This window comes from Tupaia chinensis, unplaced genomic scaffold (genome assembly GCF_000334495.1).
Source record: "Tupaia chinensis unplaced genomic scaffold, TupChi_1.0 Scaffold000290_1, whole genome shotgun sequence".
Taxonomy (NCBI): domain Eukaryota; kingdom Metazoa; phylum Chordata; class Mammalia; order Scandentia; family Tupaiidae; genus Tupaia; species Tupaia belangeri.
Genome location: NW_006159775.1, coordinates 3,066,876 through 3,086,314, shown reverse-complemented (window position 1 = coordinate 3,086,314; position 19,439 = coordinate 3,066,876). Strand labels below are relative to the sequence as shown.

At 38.6% G+C, this 19,439-nt stretch overlaps 1 protein-coding gene across 1 annotated transcript in view; it reads left to right on the top strand.

Annotated features, from left to right (window-relative positions):
- Nucleotides 1–19,439, top strand: part of ASXL3 (ASXL transcriptional regulator 3) — a 170,149-nt gene that overhangs the window by 139,435 nt on the left and 11,275 nt on the right. Inside the window, exons 10-12 of the mRNA XM_014588632.2 lie at nucleotides 11,331–11,427; nucleotides 13,221–13,326; nucleotides 18,043–19,437. Coding sequence (XP_014444118.2) covers nucleotides 11,331–11,427; nucleotides 13,221–13,326; nucleotides 18,043–19,437 — 1,598 coding nt within the window. The remainder of the gene's footprint in view (nucleotides 1–11,330; nucleotides 11,428–13,220; nucleotides 13,327–18,042; nucleotides 19,438–19,439) is intronic.

Sequence of the window (19,439 nt, the reverse complement as noted above, 5' to 3'; positions counted from 1 at the left end):
ATTAAATTAAGCATTAAGGTTCTGTTTCATGGTTGGGTACATTGGGAGTTTGCTTATTCTTACCCCCTTTCATGAGGGAATATTGATGAATATTAACAATAACAGAGATTATCTTTACCGATATACATTCTTATGTTTGCTTAACCTTATTCAAATTGTATTGTCTGCTTTTGGGTCATTTTGGAAACATGTCTTCTCCTTGAGGCCTATTAGATTGTCCCACAGTGTGGCCAGAAGTTGCCCACAAATTTGTCAGGAGGCAGATGTACAATGAATGTCATAACACACTTCCTAATTTTTGAGAAGCTGAAGCTTCATGGCTTGAATTTTGCCTTGGGATACCTTTTTTCCGTTTATGCACACTGATTTTGCCACAGATTATGTCTCTTCTGAGCGGGCTGCTAAAGAGAAATTATAGCACTTTGCATAGCAATTCTCCTCCTTGAAATTTGACAATGGTGCTTCTTAAGAAACATATCAGAAAAAAAAAAAGATGTCAGAATGTGAAAGTATAGAATAATGTAAATAGAAAATAGTTATTGTTATTAATAATATTGCATGGAAACTTAAGAAAATCCCTATATATGTATAGAGTTGAAACATGGTAACTTGAACCCTTGTAAGAATCTATATTGTGGTTCTGCTTTTTTCATTTGTTTCTAATATTGTATACATTCCTAAAACCTGGCTGTTCCAATTATACGTGCTGAAATCCATAGCAACAATTATGAGAAAAACTTCCTTTTCCCCTTATAGCTAGGGAATTCCCTTTTCCCACTAATTGGGGCATCAGAAATTGATTGTTAGCATGTCTTGTTCTAAGGAATGACCTCCTCAATATCTGATAGAGTATCTTCTTTGCAAAGTTGGAGGCTCCATCAGATCATCTAGTGGAAGGGAGAACAGGTCCCTTAGGACAAGCAAGAGGTTTCATTCCAGAGAAAATTATCACCATAGCCAAGTGGTCAGATTGCTTACAATTTGTGTTTTCTGATAGAAAAAATATGTATATATATGTATACATAAGGGGATTTGAAAAGTTCATGGAAAATTTTAATTAAAGTGAAAGTTTATTTTGGTGCAAAATAATTTTGAAATCCATAATTCTAAAATAATATAAATTTTCCATGTACTTTTTGAAGACTGTATATGCACATGTGTGTATATGTGTAGACATAGATATGCATATACACATGTATATGATTGTACAAATATGTATTTATGTTTATGAATGCATAGGTAGATAGAGGTGGCAGGTGGCATAGTGGTTAAGGTGCTGGACTCCCACACAGCTGACCACAGTTTGAGTCTCAGATCCAGTGGCTTGAAAATCGTGCCAGGTACATGTGCTTGCATGCCCAAAACCTCAAAGGAGAGTGGAATAGAAGGGAGGTGTGGCATGGCTATCTCCCCTGCGGGGTAATTTCTTGCTTTCCCTCTCATTGGCTCTCTCTCTGTTTTTCTCCAGTGAGTGCACATACACTATGGAAAAACCTATAAAAAAGCAGTTGACACACAAAGCCTTCTATTTTCAAACTGAATATTGATCTCTTTTGGTGGTATTTTATCTCTAAAATTTACTTTCTGTTTACTTTAGCTAGATTCCATGGATACTTTTAAAAATTATGTGGAAGAAAAATGAAAACTATATAACATTTTTAAAAGTTCCTTTTTATAACTGGAAATCACCTTGATTGCAACTTTATAATGAAAATTAATTATTTTAAAGAAAAGTTTTTAAATATATTTTGATTTTTAAAGGAATAGCAAGTAATTGTTTTCTGCAGTGGGTTTTTAACTTGAAGTTGTTCAGACTTATAGGTTAAAGCTTATTACATCACCCTTTACCATTTTTCACTATTTTATTTATTTATTTTGACTATTTGATTCTTTCACTGTCTTAAAAATTATCCCATGCCCAGATCTTAGAAATTTTCATTCATTTGTTAAACAGTAATTTAGTATTTAATATGTTCAAATTCATCGTCCTGGGTTTGTTTCATTTGATGCTCTTGACAGTGATACTGTTTTAACTCTTAATGCAACTTTTCAAAAACTATGTTCTGGGGAGTACTTGTTCCATAAAATATTGATAATTCTTTGAGAGGATTACAAAGTTAAAAAGTTTGGTAAATACTGCATATTCTGTTTTTCAGGGTTGATAATAGGGTCTATCATATTAGAGAATGTTTATAGTCAAGAGAACTGTTTAGCCATATTTAGTAAGTACAGACTAAATTTATTGAATAGGAGAATACATTTCTTTCCAATGGATTTACCTATTAAAATACCTGTTCTGCAAAGCACAGTTTGGGGAATATTATCGTACTGTAATTTCAGAAATGGCTTTAAAAATTGCTTACAAAATTGTCTTTACTATATCGTTGATCTTATTTCCTTTGCTAATGCTTATCTCTCTTAGCAGCCTCCTTTCATTTTCACACCTATCTTTATGTTATTTTAAAGAATAACATTTTCCCTTGTGTATGAAACTTGAACATACAGAGTCTGCCAAGCCATCTGAATAATACTTAGTGGTGAGGCAAAAAAACAAACTAAAAATCCACTTTACTTTTTTTTTTTCTTTTTCAGAAAGATTTTTGCTATAGGGTACGTGCACTTGCCAGAGAGACAGAGATGGAGAGACAGAAAGTGAGAAATCACAGCCCCAGGGGAGATGGCTATGCCACAGTCCCTTCTCTTCCAGTTTCCTCTTGGGATTTTAGGCACACATGCACATGCACCCAGTGTGAGTTTCAAGCTGCTAGGTTTAGAACTCAAACAGCAGTCTGCCATGTGGGAGTCCAGTAACCACTGCACCATCTGCTGCTCCCAACACGTTAGCTTTTATAGAGAATAAATACCCCAGCTTGAATTCGTACTTATATAGACCACAAGGGTACTGGATGATAACAGCTTATAGTTCATATGCTCATTACTCTCTTGATATTGTACTCGACTCCTGATTAGTGTCTGATTAGTGTCTCATTGTCTAGGTTGTCTTTGCTCTAAAGATCCAATTGATTTCTTTATTGGACACAACAGCTAACATAGCACGCTGCACACAGGGTTGACCTGAATGGTGCTAAATGGCTTTGATAGACATGAGCCAATGCACGGGACGGATCGTCTCCAGAGAAGCACTTTCTTCCACTGCATCTGTGGTGCTGCTTAGTCTGGTTTTTACTCACCTCTGGCTGATCCACTTAATCTTCCTACCAGTGTCCCCTTCTCCTCCCCTCCCTTCTGTGTTAGTATTCCTCAGGGCCCTGTTGTAAGCATCTCAATTTGATTTGTTTTTGTAAATATCCCTTGGCTGTCCTTGATGTTCTCATCCATAACTGTCTCCTCAACTATACTTATACTAATACTTTCTAATTTTTATTTCTAATCTCCCTTTCACCACTGAGTTTCATGTCCCTATTCTGTTATTAATTAAATATGCTTACTGGATGCCTTCTAGATATCCTAAGGTCAGCATATCCAAAACCAAACCCCTCATTTCTTTGTCTTGTATCTATTCCTCCTCATACTTTTTTTTCCCTGTCTTATTCCTTGGAATCATCTGTCATACCTTTGTCTCATCTGCCACCCCATCTTCCTACCAAAGCCACACCCAAGTGGTCAGTTAATGCCATCAGTTCCTTTCCTATTTCCCAGGTGAATAGTCTCCTTTCTCTTTACTCCTACTTCCTGGACAGTCTTGAGACTGTTTGTCATGTGTTCACTGGCTTCCTATTGATGCTTCTTGACTGCAGTTGCTGTCTCTGGTCTTCTCTTTGTCCAGAGCATCCTCTACACTAGAGTGGGAGTGAAATCAAAGACATGTCCTAGCAAATATAATCTGCATCTCAGCCTTAAATAGTGTAAAACTGAAGCTCCACTTCCCATTATTTTCTCCATTGTAATAAATAGCAATTTCATACTTTCTGTGGCCAAGGCCAGTAATCCTTGATGTCTTCTTTGCCTGCTCTGTCCATACCATGCTTTCTGTCCATCATCAAGTTTTGATGGCTCGACTATAATCAGAACTCAACCACTTCTTACCATCTCCATTGTTGTTGCCCTAGCCCGAGTTACAATCATCATTTTTTTTCTGGGATATTGCTATCCTTACAGTGTCCCTGGTAAGTCTTTTAAAGACACACCATTTATGGGGCCGGCAAATTGGCATGGTGGTTAAAGGCGCTGGACTCCCACATAGCCAACCACGGTTCAAGTCTCGGACTTGGTGGCTTGCTTTCTCACTTCCTCTCTCTCCCTCTGTGTCTCTCTGATCAAACTGGAAAATAATAATGATAATAAAGTTAAATAAAGTAATTCTTTTTTTTTAAAAAAAAGACACACCATTTAGTACAATGGCTGCTAGCCACCTGTATCTGTTGAACACTAGAAATATGGCTGATATGAATTGAGATGGACTATCAAAGAATCTGTGCAAAATGTGAAAAGCTCTTTGCTGCTGCTGATGTATATAGGAATGTCTTTGTCTTGACTGATATGTATGGTATTCATGTTGGAAAACGAAATGTTGTCCACTGCAAATATGTATGTGATTAAACGTAAATTAAAATAAATCATAATAAAAATTTTAAAATAGTGCTAAAGAGGCCCATTCTGGCACCCTGTCTAAAACAGTAGTCTGCTTACCTGCACATACTCAACATCAGTCTTTTCATGCATTGACTTGACTTTAACTCATGCCTCGTTGTGTGCTGCGTGAAATCCAAACTGCTTTATTTCTACATACCATTATTATTCAGTTACTTTTTAGCTCTAGTGCATTTCTCACTACCCCTCTAACCAGCCCTCATAACATATATTCATAATTGCTTACAAGAAGCATAAAATATGAAACAATGATAAAGAATAATTTAAAGGAGTATTATTAAATGTAAATATATTCTTGTATTGAATAAACATTCTTCCAAGTTAAACATGGGATGGTGTGCAAATAGCAACACTTACTTAACCCTTTTAATGCCATTACACATCCATCCTGTAAAATATATGTTAATATATTCAATACCAAAGGCAAATTATATACTCACCAAGAGAGAATGTAAATCTTTTTAAAAGAATCTCTATATGAATAAATTTCCGTTTAGTAGTGTTTACTTTTCTCAAACAATGACTAGGATTTGAGTTTTTATTCTCCTGATTAAAAAGGAAGTATGACATCAATAGTTCAGTTAGGGACCAGCAGGTGGCGTGGTAAAAGGTGATGGACTGCCACATGGCTGACCTCAGTTCAAGTCCTGGACCTGGCAACTTGCTCTCTCATTTTCTCTTTCTCTTTCTGTCCCTCTTTGGTCAGATTAAAATAAATACATAAATAGTGTTAAATGAAATAGTTATTTAAAAAATAGTTTAGGCACTTTATCATTACAGAGTTAGGTGACTTTTTTTTTTTCTTTTTGGAGTAAACATTTCTATCATGGCTAATGAGTAAAACAAAGAATTAATAGCTCAGCAATAAATCTTTTAGAAATGTTTATTGTTCCAGTTCATTAAAATGTTATATGTTTTGGATGGTATTTCTTAAAGACCATAAAATTAATTGTGTATTTAAAAATTTTATTGGCATGTATTTCTTAGGTCTAATTTAGCTCTAGTGTTTAATTGTGCTGTCTCATACAGTCTGGAAATCTGGCAGTTAATAATATTTTTCTGTTTTAAAACATTTTCCTCCAGGGCTAGCTTCCATATTTTTGAATATGTTTATGTCACAGTTGCTTTTTTCCAGCATTTTCATGTGCTGAAATCTGAGAATCTGTCAGAGCTAATCTGGATTTGGTATTTCTTTGTGTCTTAAAATTATGCTGAAATTTCTATTAGTAACTAATCATGCCCCTGGCCTGGCAAGATATACAAAAGTAAAATTCTGTATATAAGCTACTGGAGTTACATTTTAAATCATTTACTACACAAAACACAGGCAGTGCAGTAAACATTAATTCATTCCCTGTTAGATGCTGAACATTGCATAGGCTGTAAATGTCCTCAGAATTATGCAGAATAATTTTATCCTTTTCCACTGTGCTTTCTGTAAAATTACTTCATGGTAAGCAAATGCCTGTACCCTTTCAGGGAATTTACCTTGCATTTATTAGTCCTAATTAAAATATTTTTATATGGGACCAGCAGATAGCATAATGGTTACATCACTGGACTTCCCTGTAGTCGACCATGGTTCAAGTCCTGGACTTGGCAGTTTAAAACTCTCACGGGTGTGTGTGCATGTGTGCCCAAAATCCTGCGAGAAGAATGGAGGAAAAGGAATTGTAGCATGGCTACAGCCCTGGGGGGGTGGGGGTGGGGTGGTGATTTCTCACTTTCTGTCTCTCTCTCTCCTACAAGCACAAGTGCCCTCTAGCAAAAATCTCTCCCTAGGGGAGGAAAATCCTTTTATGCAGTAAGAATATCTTTTCCCTTATAATCTTTTTAAATAGGTTGCTTTTTCTCAGGGCTTCTAATCCACAAGGACATATATTCAGAGTCTACATTTGCAGAAAAATTTCAAATTTCTTAGAGGCATATCATTCAGATGGCTGTCTTTTTCTCATCCTTTTTGTCTTTACTGACCTCCTTGATAATGTTTCTTGAAAACTTGCAGTTAAAGTCAGCTATCTTTTTTCATTCACCCCATCTCCCAGAATTACCCAGAGCAGTTTTGGATCTCCTGAAATATTCCCTCAGTGTCTTTAATTCTTCAGTCTTGAAGACCTTCTTTAGTCCTGAGATTTTAAGATGTGCTTTTCTTTTTTTTTTTTTTTTCGAGAGAGATTTTTGCTATGGGGTGCATGCGCTCACCAGACAGACAGAGAGACAGAGAAACAGAAAGCGAGAAATCACCCCCCGGGGGGGATGGCCACGCCGCAATCCCTTTTCCTCCATTTTCCTTTTGGGATCTTGGGCATGCACGCACACATGCCCAGCATGAGTTTTAAGCCACCAGGTCTAGGACGCGAACCGTAGTTGACTATGTGGGAGTCCAACGACATAGCCATTACGCCAACTGCTGGTCCCAAGATGTGCTTTTCTATTATCATCATGACTAATATTCCAGTATTCTTCTTAGTGATATTTCTATAGCTGTCCTTCCTTCTCTGTCCAACCCTTTACACAGCTATTGCAATCATCTTCTTAAATATAAGTCTTTTTAGGTCTTTGCCAGGTTTTAATACTGTGGGCAGTTTCCCATTACCCAGTACTTCACAATTTGCCCCAATTGTGATTCACTTCAAAAAAAGTCATCCTAAATATGTGGGGATAAAACTGAGGCGGATCCTTAAAGCCAAAGACCATTAACCTCAAGCCTCGTGGTTACCTACCACTCCCATGTGGAGGATAATGCCCAAACTCTTGAATCTCAGTCTTACCGAGAATCTACCCCAGTTCCAGATCTCCCAAAGCAGTGTGTGACATGAAGGAGAACTTGCTACAGATAGCATTCTCGTGATTAGATAGTGTGAGACAGGGAGCGGAGAAACCTGCCGGATAGCTGAGGCTCAGCTGTATTGAGGCCCCTGAGAGAAAATATGTAGAATGAGCCACACAGTTGTCCCACTGAAGGACAACAGGAGAGTGGGATCTTTTCCTACTGACTCTTGTCTCCTGTGGATTTCGAGTTGCCCCTAGCTCTGCATTTCTAGGCTGCCCCTGCAGAGCACCTCAAAGGCCTTTGTACTTCAGCAAAAGACCTAGAACTTTATAGGCTTGGACAGGACCAGTGCATTGAACTGCTTACTCCAACTGCCCTGCACTCACATGGACTGGAAGAGTGGGGATGGGGCATCAAATGCCTGGTTCGGTCTGCTGTAGCCCTCAGATCTTGTACCTCACGGTAAGACCACTCCAGTACTCACTCTTGAAGGAGTGGCTGATGATGATATACTGGAAAGGAAAAATTCAAAAGAAGAAGTCTGTGATCAGAGAATGAGTGGACCATCTACAAACTGCACTGGTCTCAAGCTGGTCCTGAGGCTGTGATTGCAGTTCATCATGTCCCTCTTTCAACACCCATTCCTGATTTCCCTCACCCTTGACCAGCACTTCTCCTTTGAGGAATGATCCAGATGCCATTTCTGAAGAGTTGGAGCCCTTGGCTACTTCCCTCTTCTGGGTCACCATTGCTGTGATCCTTGCTCTTGATGCCACCAGGCACAGAAGCACCAAGAGATCCCCCAGGGGTTCCTCAGTGTTCCCAACATCCTTGTCTTTGCCTTGCTTCTGGCAGCGTGATGGTTTTTGCTTTTTTTTTTTTTTTTTCCTTTTTTGTGGGGGGGTTTTTATCTATAGGGGTCATGCGCTCGCCGGTTTTTAGCTATAGGGCTCATGCGCTCGCCAGAAAGACGGAGTCAGAGAGACAGAAAGCAAGAAAACACCCCCCAGGAGGGATGGCCACACTGCAGTCCCTTCCCTCCATTCTCCTCTTGGGATCTTAGGCATGCACGCACACGCGCCCGGCGTGAGTTTAAGCCCCCGAGTCCGGGACCTGAACCGCAGTCAACTACGTGGGAGTCCAGCAACATAGCCATTATGCTAACTGCTGGTCTCTGGCAGCGTGATGGTTAAGGCTTAGTTCATTTGTCCAATAACTCGCCTCTTTACTTGCTGTTCCTACAGTAGGAGAGGCATGGATTAACCAGGCTGCTTTATCCCTTATCCAGTGCAGCTGTTTTCAACTGGGGATGATTCTGCCCCCAAAGTACATTTGGCAATATTTAGAGAAATTGTTTTCACATTTGAAGAAGGGATTGTTACTGGTATCTAGTAGGTGGAGACCAGGTACGGTGCTAAACATCCTGCAGTGCACAGGGCATCCCCTCACAGCAAAGTATCATGTATCCCCAAATGACAATAGTGCCAAGGTTGAGAAAACCCGCTCTAATAGAAGTGATTCTCCCATGGGAACCTAGAATTGTAATTCTACAGAGCCTAGATCTATGGGGACAAGGCATGCAGATTTTGCAAGTGGGTCCGTGGGACTGATAGTGTGAAGGTTCATTCATTCCATCCTAGTTCCCAGAACCACGTAGTCTAGCCATTAAGGACACAGTGCCAAAGAGCATCTGTTGGTTTGGTGTATAAACTATTTTCAGTGAGATAGTGTCCTAGAATTGTTCAGTCAAAGAGTGGGAAGGCGGGCATTTTCACTCACATCTTGGGGCTTGGTAAGCCTTTGAGGAGGAACTCTGACATAGTGATGCAACTGTATACACAGCCTTTTTGGAACCCAAGTGGGAAAGGGGGTTAAATGACAGGGGGCACCTGTTCTGTGTACAATGTATTCAGAATATAAGAGTAAGGACCCTGTTTGGGATCAGCAGATGTCATAATGGTTATGTTGCTGGACTCCCACGTAGTCAAATTCAGTTTGAGTCTCAGATCCAGTGGCTTACAATTCACACTGAGCACATGTGTATGTGTGTCCAAGATCCCAAGAGGAGAATAGAGAAGGGATTGCAGTATGGCCATCCCTCCTGTGGGGGGGATTTCTTGCCTTCTCTTTCTCTCTCTCCCTCTCTCTCTCTCTCTGGAAAGCACACATTCCCTATTGCAAAAATTTCTCTAAAAATTTTTTTTAATTAAAAAAATAAGTACCTTATCTTTATTGTCACTGTAGTGCCAGCACCCACACAAGTGTCCTGTGGGTGGCTTAGTAAGTGTATATTGAAGATGGATGAATTAACTAATAAGTATTTGTTGAACAAAGATGAGATAACAGCATGAGTAAACAATGAATGAGTGAATGAATGAATGAATGAAATCTTGCTTGAAATCTAAAAAACTTGGGATCTCAAATCTGTGGCCTCCCGATAGCTATCATCATGTCAGCAATCAGCATACCTTGCTTTTGTTTTTGTTTGTTTTTGCCAATGTCTCTATTTTCTGGGTTTGATTGGGATTATCCAGTTTAGAACACAACATTTACTCTTAGATTCAGTACTTTCCTTTGCTCCTGAATGGTGGTTTAGAATGAAGATATTATTTGACTTAAATTTTTTTTTTGCGAGGTTTTTGCTATAGGGTGCTTGTGCTCACCAGACAGAGAGAGAGAGAGACAGAGAGACAGAAAGTGAGAAATCACACCCCAGGGGATGGCCATGCTGCAATCCCTTCTCCTCCATTTTCTTCTTGGGATCTTGGGCATGCACACACACACACACCTGGCGTGAGTTTAAGTCACCGGGTCCAGGACTCGAACCACAGTCGACTACATGAGAGTCCAGCGACACAGTCATTATGCCAATTGCTGGTCCCTGACTTAAATTTTAGAAGAGAGTATTTCAGTTGGTGAAGATAGAGGGTTGAGAAGAAACAAATCAAAACATGGAATCAAGGGGAAAAAGAAGCAAAACGTTTAAGGAATACAAAAATGGAAAAATTCTCTATTGATGATAACATGTATAGTATGTTTAACTGGACTTATATAGAGTTATTTATGCTTTGAAAATTCATTTTGCAAGCTGTAATGATACACAGTAATCGAATGTATTTTGGAAAAAAAATTTCCAAATGTGCTTTCAGGTAATGTCAGTAATTAGGGCTTAAGATATATGAATTTTATTTATATAAATATAAATATACATATATATGTGTGTATACACACATACATATATATACATACATATATATATACATACACACACACACACGAGAAAACCTAGTTGGGACTATAGTTTGCCAGGCCACTGGGTACAAGATTAATATATTCTCATACTTTTATAAATGGTTAAGTAACCGATTATTTATGATATCCAGCCTTTATGATAAAGCAAGCTCATGCTCTCTGACAGTACTCTCTGTACTTTGATCTGTAACCACTCTATCCAAATTCTATTAATCTCTCATGAGCCTGCACCAACCAGCTGTCGAATCAACTCCTTCATAAGCACTATGGTTTCTCTAGACATTGCCCCCTAGCTTTTCCCTTTTGCATTACTTGATTTTGCACTCACCTAATGTTTGATATTGTTTAATTTTTTATGTGTTTTATCCTCACTCCCCAAATGCATAAAAACCAGTGAAGGACAGCATTCTAATTTTTTCTTTCCCCTACATCAGCAAGCAGAATGAATGCAGATTTTATCCTAGTAGATTTATCTTCTGTTGGGTTCCTTTCCTCTTGTCCTCCTACCCTACTCGCCTGCTCCAGCTCTTTCACACAGCACAGCATCACGCTCGCACACACACACACACGCACGCACACACACACACACACACACGCACACACCACCATCACCTCTCAGTTTTTACTTCTCTCCTGCATACTTTTACTTTGAATTATTTCTGATGGAATTTGTTTTTGTCGGCTTATTTCCTAGATGGGAAGTGATGGAATTTTACGCCTCAGTACTTCAGCTCTAAATAACGAATTCTTTGCATATGCAGCACAAGGGTGGAAACAACGACTGGCAGAAGGTAAATTTCTGTTTTCCGTTGTTACGTGACATATGAGTGTGCACTTACTGTACTGAACTTTGCACCTTCCTCTGGTTTCTAAGTCTTTTTTCCCCTGAAAAATACTCTAATTTTACAAATCTCATATCCTACTCCAAGTAGCTTCACTAATTCTTCTGTTATTCTTGTCATATTTGATGTCAGGTATTTCTGAAGAGCGCATGATTTTATCCGGAGCATAATAAAAATTTTGATATAGTGAAATTTTCTTTAGAATAGTCATCTTAATTACATTGACACATCTTGTATTTTCTTAAGCATCCTGGAGTCTAAAGAAACTTCTTTTAATACTTTCTGCCCTTGAAGCCACCACATCACTCTATCCTTCCTTTAGTTACCAAGCTTCTTGAGAGACTGAAAGATACCCAGTGCTATACTTTTACTCCTGTTATACTCCAACTGTTATTGTCAGATGTGGCCCCACCAGACCCAATGAACATGTCCTTCCTAGGCTTTCTAATGGCAAAGTCTGGTTTCTTCATCTCAGTCCTTACGTTTTATGTTCCTGCTCCAGTATCTCCTTTGGGTTTTTGCCCATCATTTGAAACCGTTCACCTTAGACATTTATAATATGTTTTCGGTTGTTTCCTGGGGCTACGTTTCTGACTGATCTTTCTCAGGTCCTTTCAGGGTTCTCGTTCTTCCATCCCATGGTAAAAGTTGATGTCTCTGGCAATTTCTTTTCTGATCATACCTATTCTCTGAACAGCTTCAGCTGCAACTTTGGTTTCAGCTATTGTCCATATACTAAGAACTCCCACTCCCTGTCCTGATCCCCCTGGTGTTCTATTTCTAAATGCCTGTGAGATCTTACTGCCTGGTGCTAGGCACCTTAAGAGCAAAATACCCAATATGAAGGTCACTACCTTCTTTGACACCTACTCCGTCTGCTTTCTCTTTTTCTGTAATGCCTCTGCTGTCCTCATGTTTCCCCAGTTTATGAACATATTGGTAGTTTTGACCCTCTTCCTTTGCCCCATGCCTGTCTGTTCATGGACTATTAACTGTACCTGTCTCCTCATCAGCATTCCCACTGGTACTAGCTCAGTTGTGATTTCCATCTCTTCTGTGCTGTTTAGAAGCCCCTTAGCTGCAGCCTTCCAATTTCTTCAACCTGTTCTGACCTTTCTAAGCTGCTTATATGATCATTTTCTTCTCAAGTAATACCACCAGTAATAATGAACACTCTCCAGAACACACAGTGGGTAACTGGGCTCAGCCTTTTTATTTTCATTTAATCCTATGCTTTACTCACCAATTGGCTACTCAAAAGAATATAAATATACATATTCAAATCTCTGTATCTTGTGATCTAATCACTTTATGAAGGCCTGACCAAGATTGCACTCCTGTATGTGTTCTTCTTTAATTGACTTGGGCTGAATTTAGTGTTTTCCCTTCTCTGCTGTCACTCCATTTATTCTCCTGTCCTGTACAGGGTTTCTGACCTTATATTATAGCCAGTTATTTACTTGTTTCCACCATGTTGGTTTCCATAGGAACAGTGAATAGATGCTTTTTTATTTGCAGCCCCTAATATGTGATCCATTGGCTAAATGTTTTAGAGTTCATGCATGGTGAAATGACTATTTGAGTGATGTTCATAAACAAAGAAGCTGTAGAAACGGTATTATAATTCATCATTTTACATTTCAACATCCATAAAAGTGTACTCAAATGAGTGACATATTTTCTTTGTTAATTGGTAAAAGATGTGACCACTTTTACTCAATATATTAGCACTTTCTTTCCAGGAGAATTTACCCCAGAAATGCAATTGCGGATAAGACAAGAAATTGAGAAAGAAAAGAAAACAGAACCTTGGAAAGAAAAATTCTTTGAGAGGTTTTATGGAGAAAAGTAAGTACTAGAACATTTTTTCTCATTTCTCTTGGAAGGAAATGAAAATGTAATTCTCTGCTTCACATAGCACACTCATATGCTGTAAAACTTAATAAACCTGTGATAAAAGGCAATAGTCCCTTGGTGTAAGAAATTGCGGGTAAAATTATAGTGGCATATCAGCCCTTAAATTTAAAAAAATGCATTTTCAAGGGTTTATAACTTGTTCATGAAAATTTATTTCAGACTGAAAATAGCACATGAAATCCTATAGAAGTCAATTTTGGTTTCCTTAAGTAGATTTTAGTAAAATTCTTCTGTTTTCTTTCCAAGTATTTTCATTAATGAATACTTGGAGTTAAGTATTTTTAGATGCTTATTTTTCAGTTCTTCACCAAAATTTTGACTATGCATATACATTTGTATTTTTAGAGAGATTTTTTTCTTTTTTTCTTTTCTTTCTTTCTTTCTTTTCTTTTTTTTTTTTTTTTTGGCTGTAGGGCATGTGCTCTCACCAGAAAGAGAGAGAGGAATAGAGAGATAGAAAGCGAGATATCACCTCCTAGGGGGAATGGCCATGCCACAATCCCTTCTCTGTTCTTTTCTTGGGATCTTGGACATGCACCTACATGAGATGGGCATGAGTTTTAAGTCACCAGGTCCCATACTCAAACTGTGGTGGACTACGTGGGAGTCCAACAACGTAACCATTACACCATCTACTGGTCCTGACTGTGCATATGCATTTTAATCTTTATGTAATCCTTGTTTTGGAGGGAAGCTTCTGGGAGATCCTTTACTTTATCCATCTTCGTTGTCAAGTGTAAGCTGTTTTTAATTTATTATTGTGTGTGTGTGTGTGTGTGTGTGTGTGTGTGTGTGTGGGTGTGTGTGTGTGTGGGTGGGTGGTATGTTTTAAGGTTTTTGCCATAGGGTGTGTGTGTTCACACAGAGGAGAGAGACATAGACAGGGAAAGTGATAAATCACCTCCCAGAGGGATCGCCACAATACAATCTCTTTTCCTGCATTCTTCTGGGATTTTGGGCACGTGCACACACGTGTCTGGCATGATTTTCAAGCTGTTATGTTTGGGGCTTGTAACGACTGGCCATGTGGGGGTCCAGTGCCTTTACTACCATGCCACCTGCTGGCCCCAAATGTTTCTTTTTTTAAGCAATACCAGCTACATATAAACGTGGTAGTGACTGAACTAACCTGAAAATGGTTTCACCTTTGCATCACATTCAGCAGAGACATATTCAACTTTGTAAGAATTAGTGTCTCATACAACTAAAATTCAGAAAAGAGACTTTTAGGAATTTTGATACTGATAGTAACTTCAGATCCTCCTTAGAGGAAAGATTTGTTCTTTGACTCTCAGATACACAATGAAGGTTTGAAAGTTGTTCTTTTCTGTGAAAGACATGGATGGTTGCAGGTAACAATACCTGTGTCATTTGGTCTTGTTTCACAAAATTTCTGCTATTAGTGGTAACAAGTATGCAAGGAGGACCCTTGTGTGAGAGCTCTTTGTGAAAAGAAGATTAACAGACTACTTGCTCAGAGTGGTAGCTTCGATGAATTATCCCTAACAGCAGTACTCTCAAGAAGGAAGGCCTGCTTTTAACTGCTATGCTAGGATTCCTGGATACATAGACATATTTAGGGAAAACTAAATAGAGATAATCTGTGTCTTTTCTCAAAAATTAAAAATGTGGTAAGCTAGTTATATATCTTCACATATTGTCACCAGCAGGGTTACACAGCCCAGGCTGCATCAAAACTCTTATTGGAGTCTTCAAAAACAGATACAAGTTCCCTGGACTTACCCAAACGCGTACTGAGTGTGAATCTCTAGGAGTTCAAGAGAGGAGAACTCTTTTCAGTAATGCCAGAAACATAACTGAGTTAGTTACCTCCAAAGCAGTTCTTAGTGTATGTTGAGAGGTGGACCCATTCTTTCATTAATTTAGCGTATTTCTCCAGCTTCTGTTTGGCTCTAGGCACTATTTTAGGTGTCAGGGGCACAGTCATCTGTTGGGTTTCTAGTTTTTGCTCCCCGAGAGCATACATCACAGGGAGTCCAAAGCCTTCCTCCCTTCAGCATATCCTCACTGAGCATGCTCTGGCTCCATTGCGTGTCTAAGAGCAGTGTAAATGCTTCATTTCATGTTCCTAAAAATACTATAAGGTGGGTTGTTCTTATTTTTAAAGATTAGGAAACTGAGAGAAAATGAAATGAAATAATTTCCTTAGGTTTTACAGTGAAGTTAGGTAATTTGCTCAGTCTTTAGTCACACACATGAACATTTTTCTTTTTTGGGGGAAGGGGGGCATGGAATCTGGGGACCTGACAGGCTCCCATGAATTTTAGGTTAAGGACCACCACCCTAGGTGATGACAGATATATTTCTATGATTAAACATGACTCCCATCACCATCACCAACTTCTAAATACAAAATGTTCTTCTTCTGGACTCTTTTATTTTCTGTTGTTTATTGATAATTTTTATCCTCCCTCAGAGCACTGGATTTTATTTTATTCTTTTCTATCTTTGATTATGTACTGGATGATAGATATATTTTGGACATTCCATTGACTCTCCTCATTTTGTTTTTACTCTTTTTCTTTTTTTTTAAGAAGTTTTTGCTATAGGGCACATGCACTTGCCGGAAAGACAGAGAGAGAGACCCAGAAAAAGAAGGCAAGAAATCACCCCCTAATGGGGATGGCCACACCAGAATCCCTTCTCCTCCATTTTCCTCCTGGGATTTTGAGCACACATGCACACGCACACGTGGTGAGTTTAAGCCACCGGGTCCGGGACTTGAACTGTGGTCGACTACATGGGAGTCCAGCGATATAGCCATTATGTCAACTGCTGGTCCCTCTCCTCATTTTGTTATTTCTGGACTACCTAAATTCCCCTCATGTATAAGAGATTTTTCTCTTAGCACGACAGTTTTCAGTTGACTGATGCCATGGCCCTATTCATTCCTCTTTTTCCCAAGAATGTTGCCATCCAGACTTGTTTCTGGTTAAAACCTGTCTGATTTAATTCTCTGTTTGGTTTAGATATCTGTTATGATTCTTGTTGGCTTAATCTGCTTATAATACAGTGCTGTTCTGTGTTTCTTTTAGTTACTTAAAGATCACCTGTATATCTACTAACTCAAGAAATACAGGGCTTGGTCTGGGAATTTGTGGTCCAGATTTCTGGAGGTCAGGATTTTTCTTTGGGTTGTACAGGGTATTCTGTGAACATTTTCCTTCTATGCCTTGTGCCATTGTAAGTCTATTTTATCATGTAAATAATAAAATGTTGACAGAGGCATATTTTCTACAGTACTGTTTTATGTATGCACATTCATATTTATATGTATATTCAATAATATTGCTATTAATGTACTACCAGAAATTTGGCTGCTGGTAGATAGATTTCTGTATGTTATATACTTATTTATCACTGATACCTTGCTTGAGCTGGTCCCAAAGAACCTTATTATAGCTAATTATTCTGCTTTAAGTTTAGCATAATTTAGTTGTTCTGCTCTTTTCAGTATAGGAAAATAATAAATTATAGCTTAGCTTGAACCCATTTTAGGGAAAATTGAAAGGAGGGAGACTGAAGGCAGTATCTTCCATCTTCTTTTCAGAGCCTTCTGAATTTAAGAAGACAATGACCAAATACTCAAAAGGTGTATTCAGCTATAGTTCCCTTTCACTTCAATGATTTAAGTAAAGTGTTAGAGTAGGTTTTACTGAGATATATTCTAGCACAGATATTGTGATAGCTATGTTTCTTCACTAAAATGTGTGTCTTTCTCTGGCAATGCTCTCTCTTCTGCTTATTTCTGTCTTTGCCTGTACCCTAATTTAACTTCATTTAGAACAGCATATTTCTCTACCATCTGATGCTGACATTGTAACTTAATGTGACAGAAAATAGTGATTTACAGTATCCTCGATTATAATTCTGATTAGCTTTGCCCGAAAACCTGAACATACAGCTGGATTATTTCTTGATTTTTCTCTAGTATTTTGCATGCCATATCTTTACAGTAAAAGAGCTGCAAAAAAACTGTAAAAGCCTTACATCGCATATCTAAGCCGAAAGAATATCTTGGATAACCTCGAGCATATTTTATTATGCTTGAGTGTAATTTCCATATCATCTTAGATGAAATACTTAGGCACTACCAAATAAGGTGGTTGGGACTCTTAGACTAATCTAAGTAGCACTACTCAATATTTAGATGTCACTTCAATTTTAAAATTTGATTAATTTTATTCATAGTCCATTGATCTTAATTATTTCGTTCTGATGACTACATAATTTTCTAATAAAAAGGCACTTTCTGACTTTTTGATTTTTAAAAATTTAGATCTTTGTATTATTTTGCTTTTAAGCTAAAATAGTGAAGCATTTTGTTGTATTGAATTATCTTATCCCTTTTAATAACACTTGAGGAGATTCCTATCTCCTGGCTTATGAAAAAAAAAAAGTCCATACCATTCTTAACCAGAAGTAGAGCTTATTTTAGCTATGACTCTAAAAGCAGTAGAGAAATTATATCATCATAAACTAATTTCTGTAAGTTAAGTACATTAGTCATCATAGGATCAATTTGATACATTTACTTCAATTAAAAGATATATTTGTGGAGACACAACTTAGACCTTTCATGTTTTATATTTGAACAATAGCTTAATATCTCTTATTTCTGTTCAGGTTGGGTATGTCACGAGAGGAATCTATGAAGCTCACTTCCGGACCAAACAAAGACGGAGCTGAGGGTAGTTCCTCCTGTGGGACCTCTGGTCTCCCGGGTTCTTCTGCACAGGTCCCCTTGGAAGAACAACAGCCAAAAAGCATAAAAAGCCCAGCATCCCCAGAGCCCGATTTCTGTACTACACTTTGTCCTATGGTAGAGGTTCCAGCTAAAGATATAATGGCAGAATCAGAATCAGAGGATATCTTGATCCCTGAAGAATCTGTGATTCAAGAGGAAATTGCAGAAGAGGTAGAGACTAGCATCTGTGAATGCCAGGATGAAAACCATAGGACAATACATGAATTTTCTGAGCAGTCTGAAAGTCCAGCCACCTCTCACAAAGAGCCCCAAGTAGCACCTCCTGAAGATCACTTAGAGTCGTGTGTTATGATGAATGATGTTTTAGAAAGTTTGCCTCATATTGAAATTAAGGTAGAAGAGAAATCAGAAAGTTCCCAGGAAGAAATGTCAGTTGTTATTGATCAAGTAGAACTCTGTGACTCTCTCATCCCTTCCACTTCAACTGTGACTCACGTCAGTGACACAGAACACAAGGAGCCAGAAACTGCAATAGAGACCAATTGTCCAGAAATAAAAACAGGCTCACCTTCTCTAGAAGGCCAGTTTCCAAGTGAAGAAATTGCTGTAGACATGGAGCTGCAGAGTGATCCCGATGAACAGCTTTCTGAAAATGCTTGTATCTCTGAAACTTCCTTTTCTTCGGAGAGCCCAGAGGGAGCCTGTACCAGCCTGGCATCTCCAGGAGGGGAAACCCAGTCCACGTCAGAAGAATCATGTACTCCCGCCTCCCTTGAGACAACCTTTTGCTCTGAAGTGTCCAGCACTGAAAATAATGACAAATATAATCAGAGGAACCCCACTGATGAAAACCTTCATGCATCTTTGATATCAGAAATATCTCCAATATCCACTTCACCTGAAATATCAGAAGCCTCTCTGATGTCTAACTTACCATTAACATCTGAAGCATCTCCAGTTTCCAACTTACCTTTAACATCAGAAACATCACCAATGTCTGACTTACCTTTGGCATCAGAAACGTCTTCTGTGTCTTCCATGCTTCTCACCTCTGATGCCACTTTTGTACCTAGTTTGCCGCTTCCTTCAGACACATCTCCAATTTCTAGTTCTTCCATGAGTGAAAGAATGGTGCATCCACAAAGAAAGTCTCCTTCTGTATCTGAAGAACCTCTCTCCCCACAGAAGAATGAGTCTTCTACCCCTGCCAAACCCCTGGGAGAGAACCTTATCTCCCAGCAGAAGACTTTATCCAGTACTCCTGAACCCATCAAAATGAGTTCTTCTGTCACTGCCCCCGAAGCATTTCCTGCTG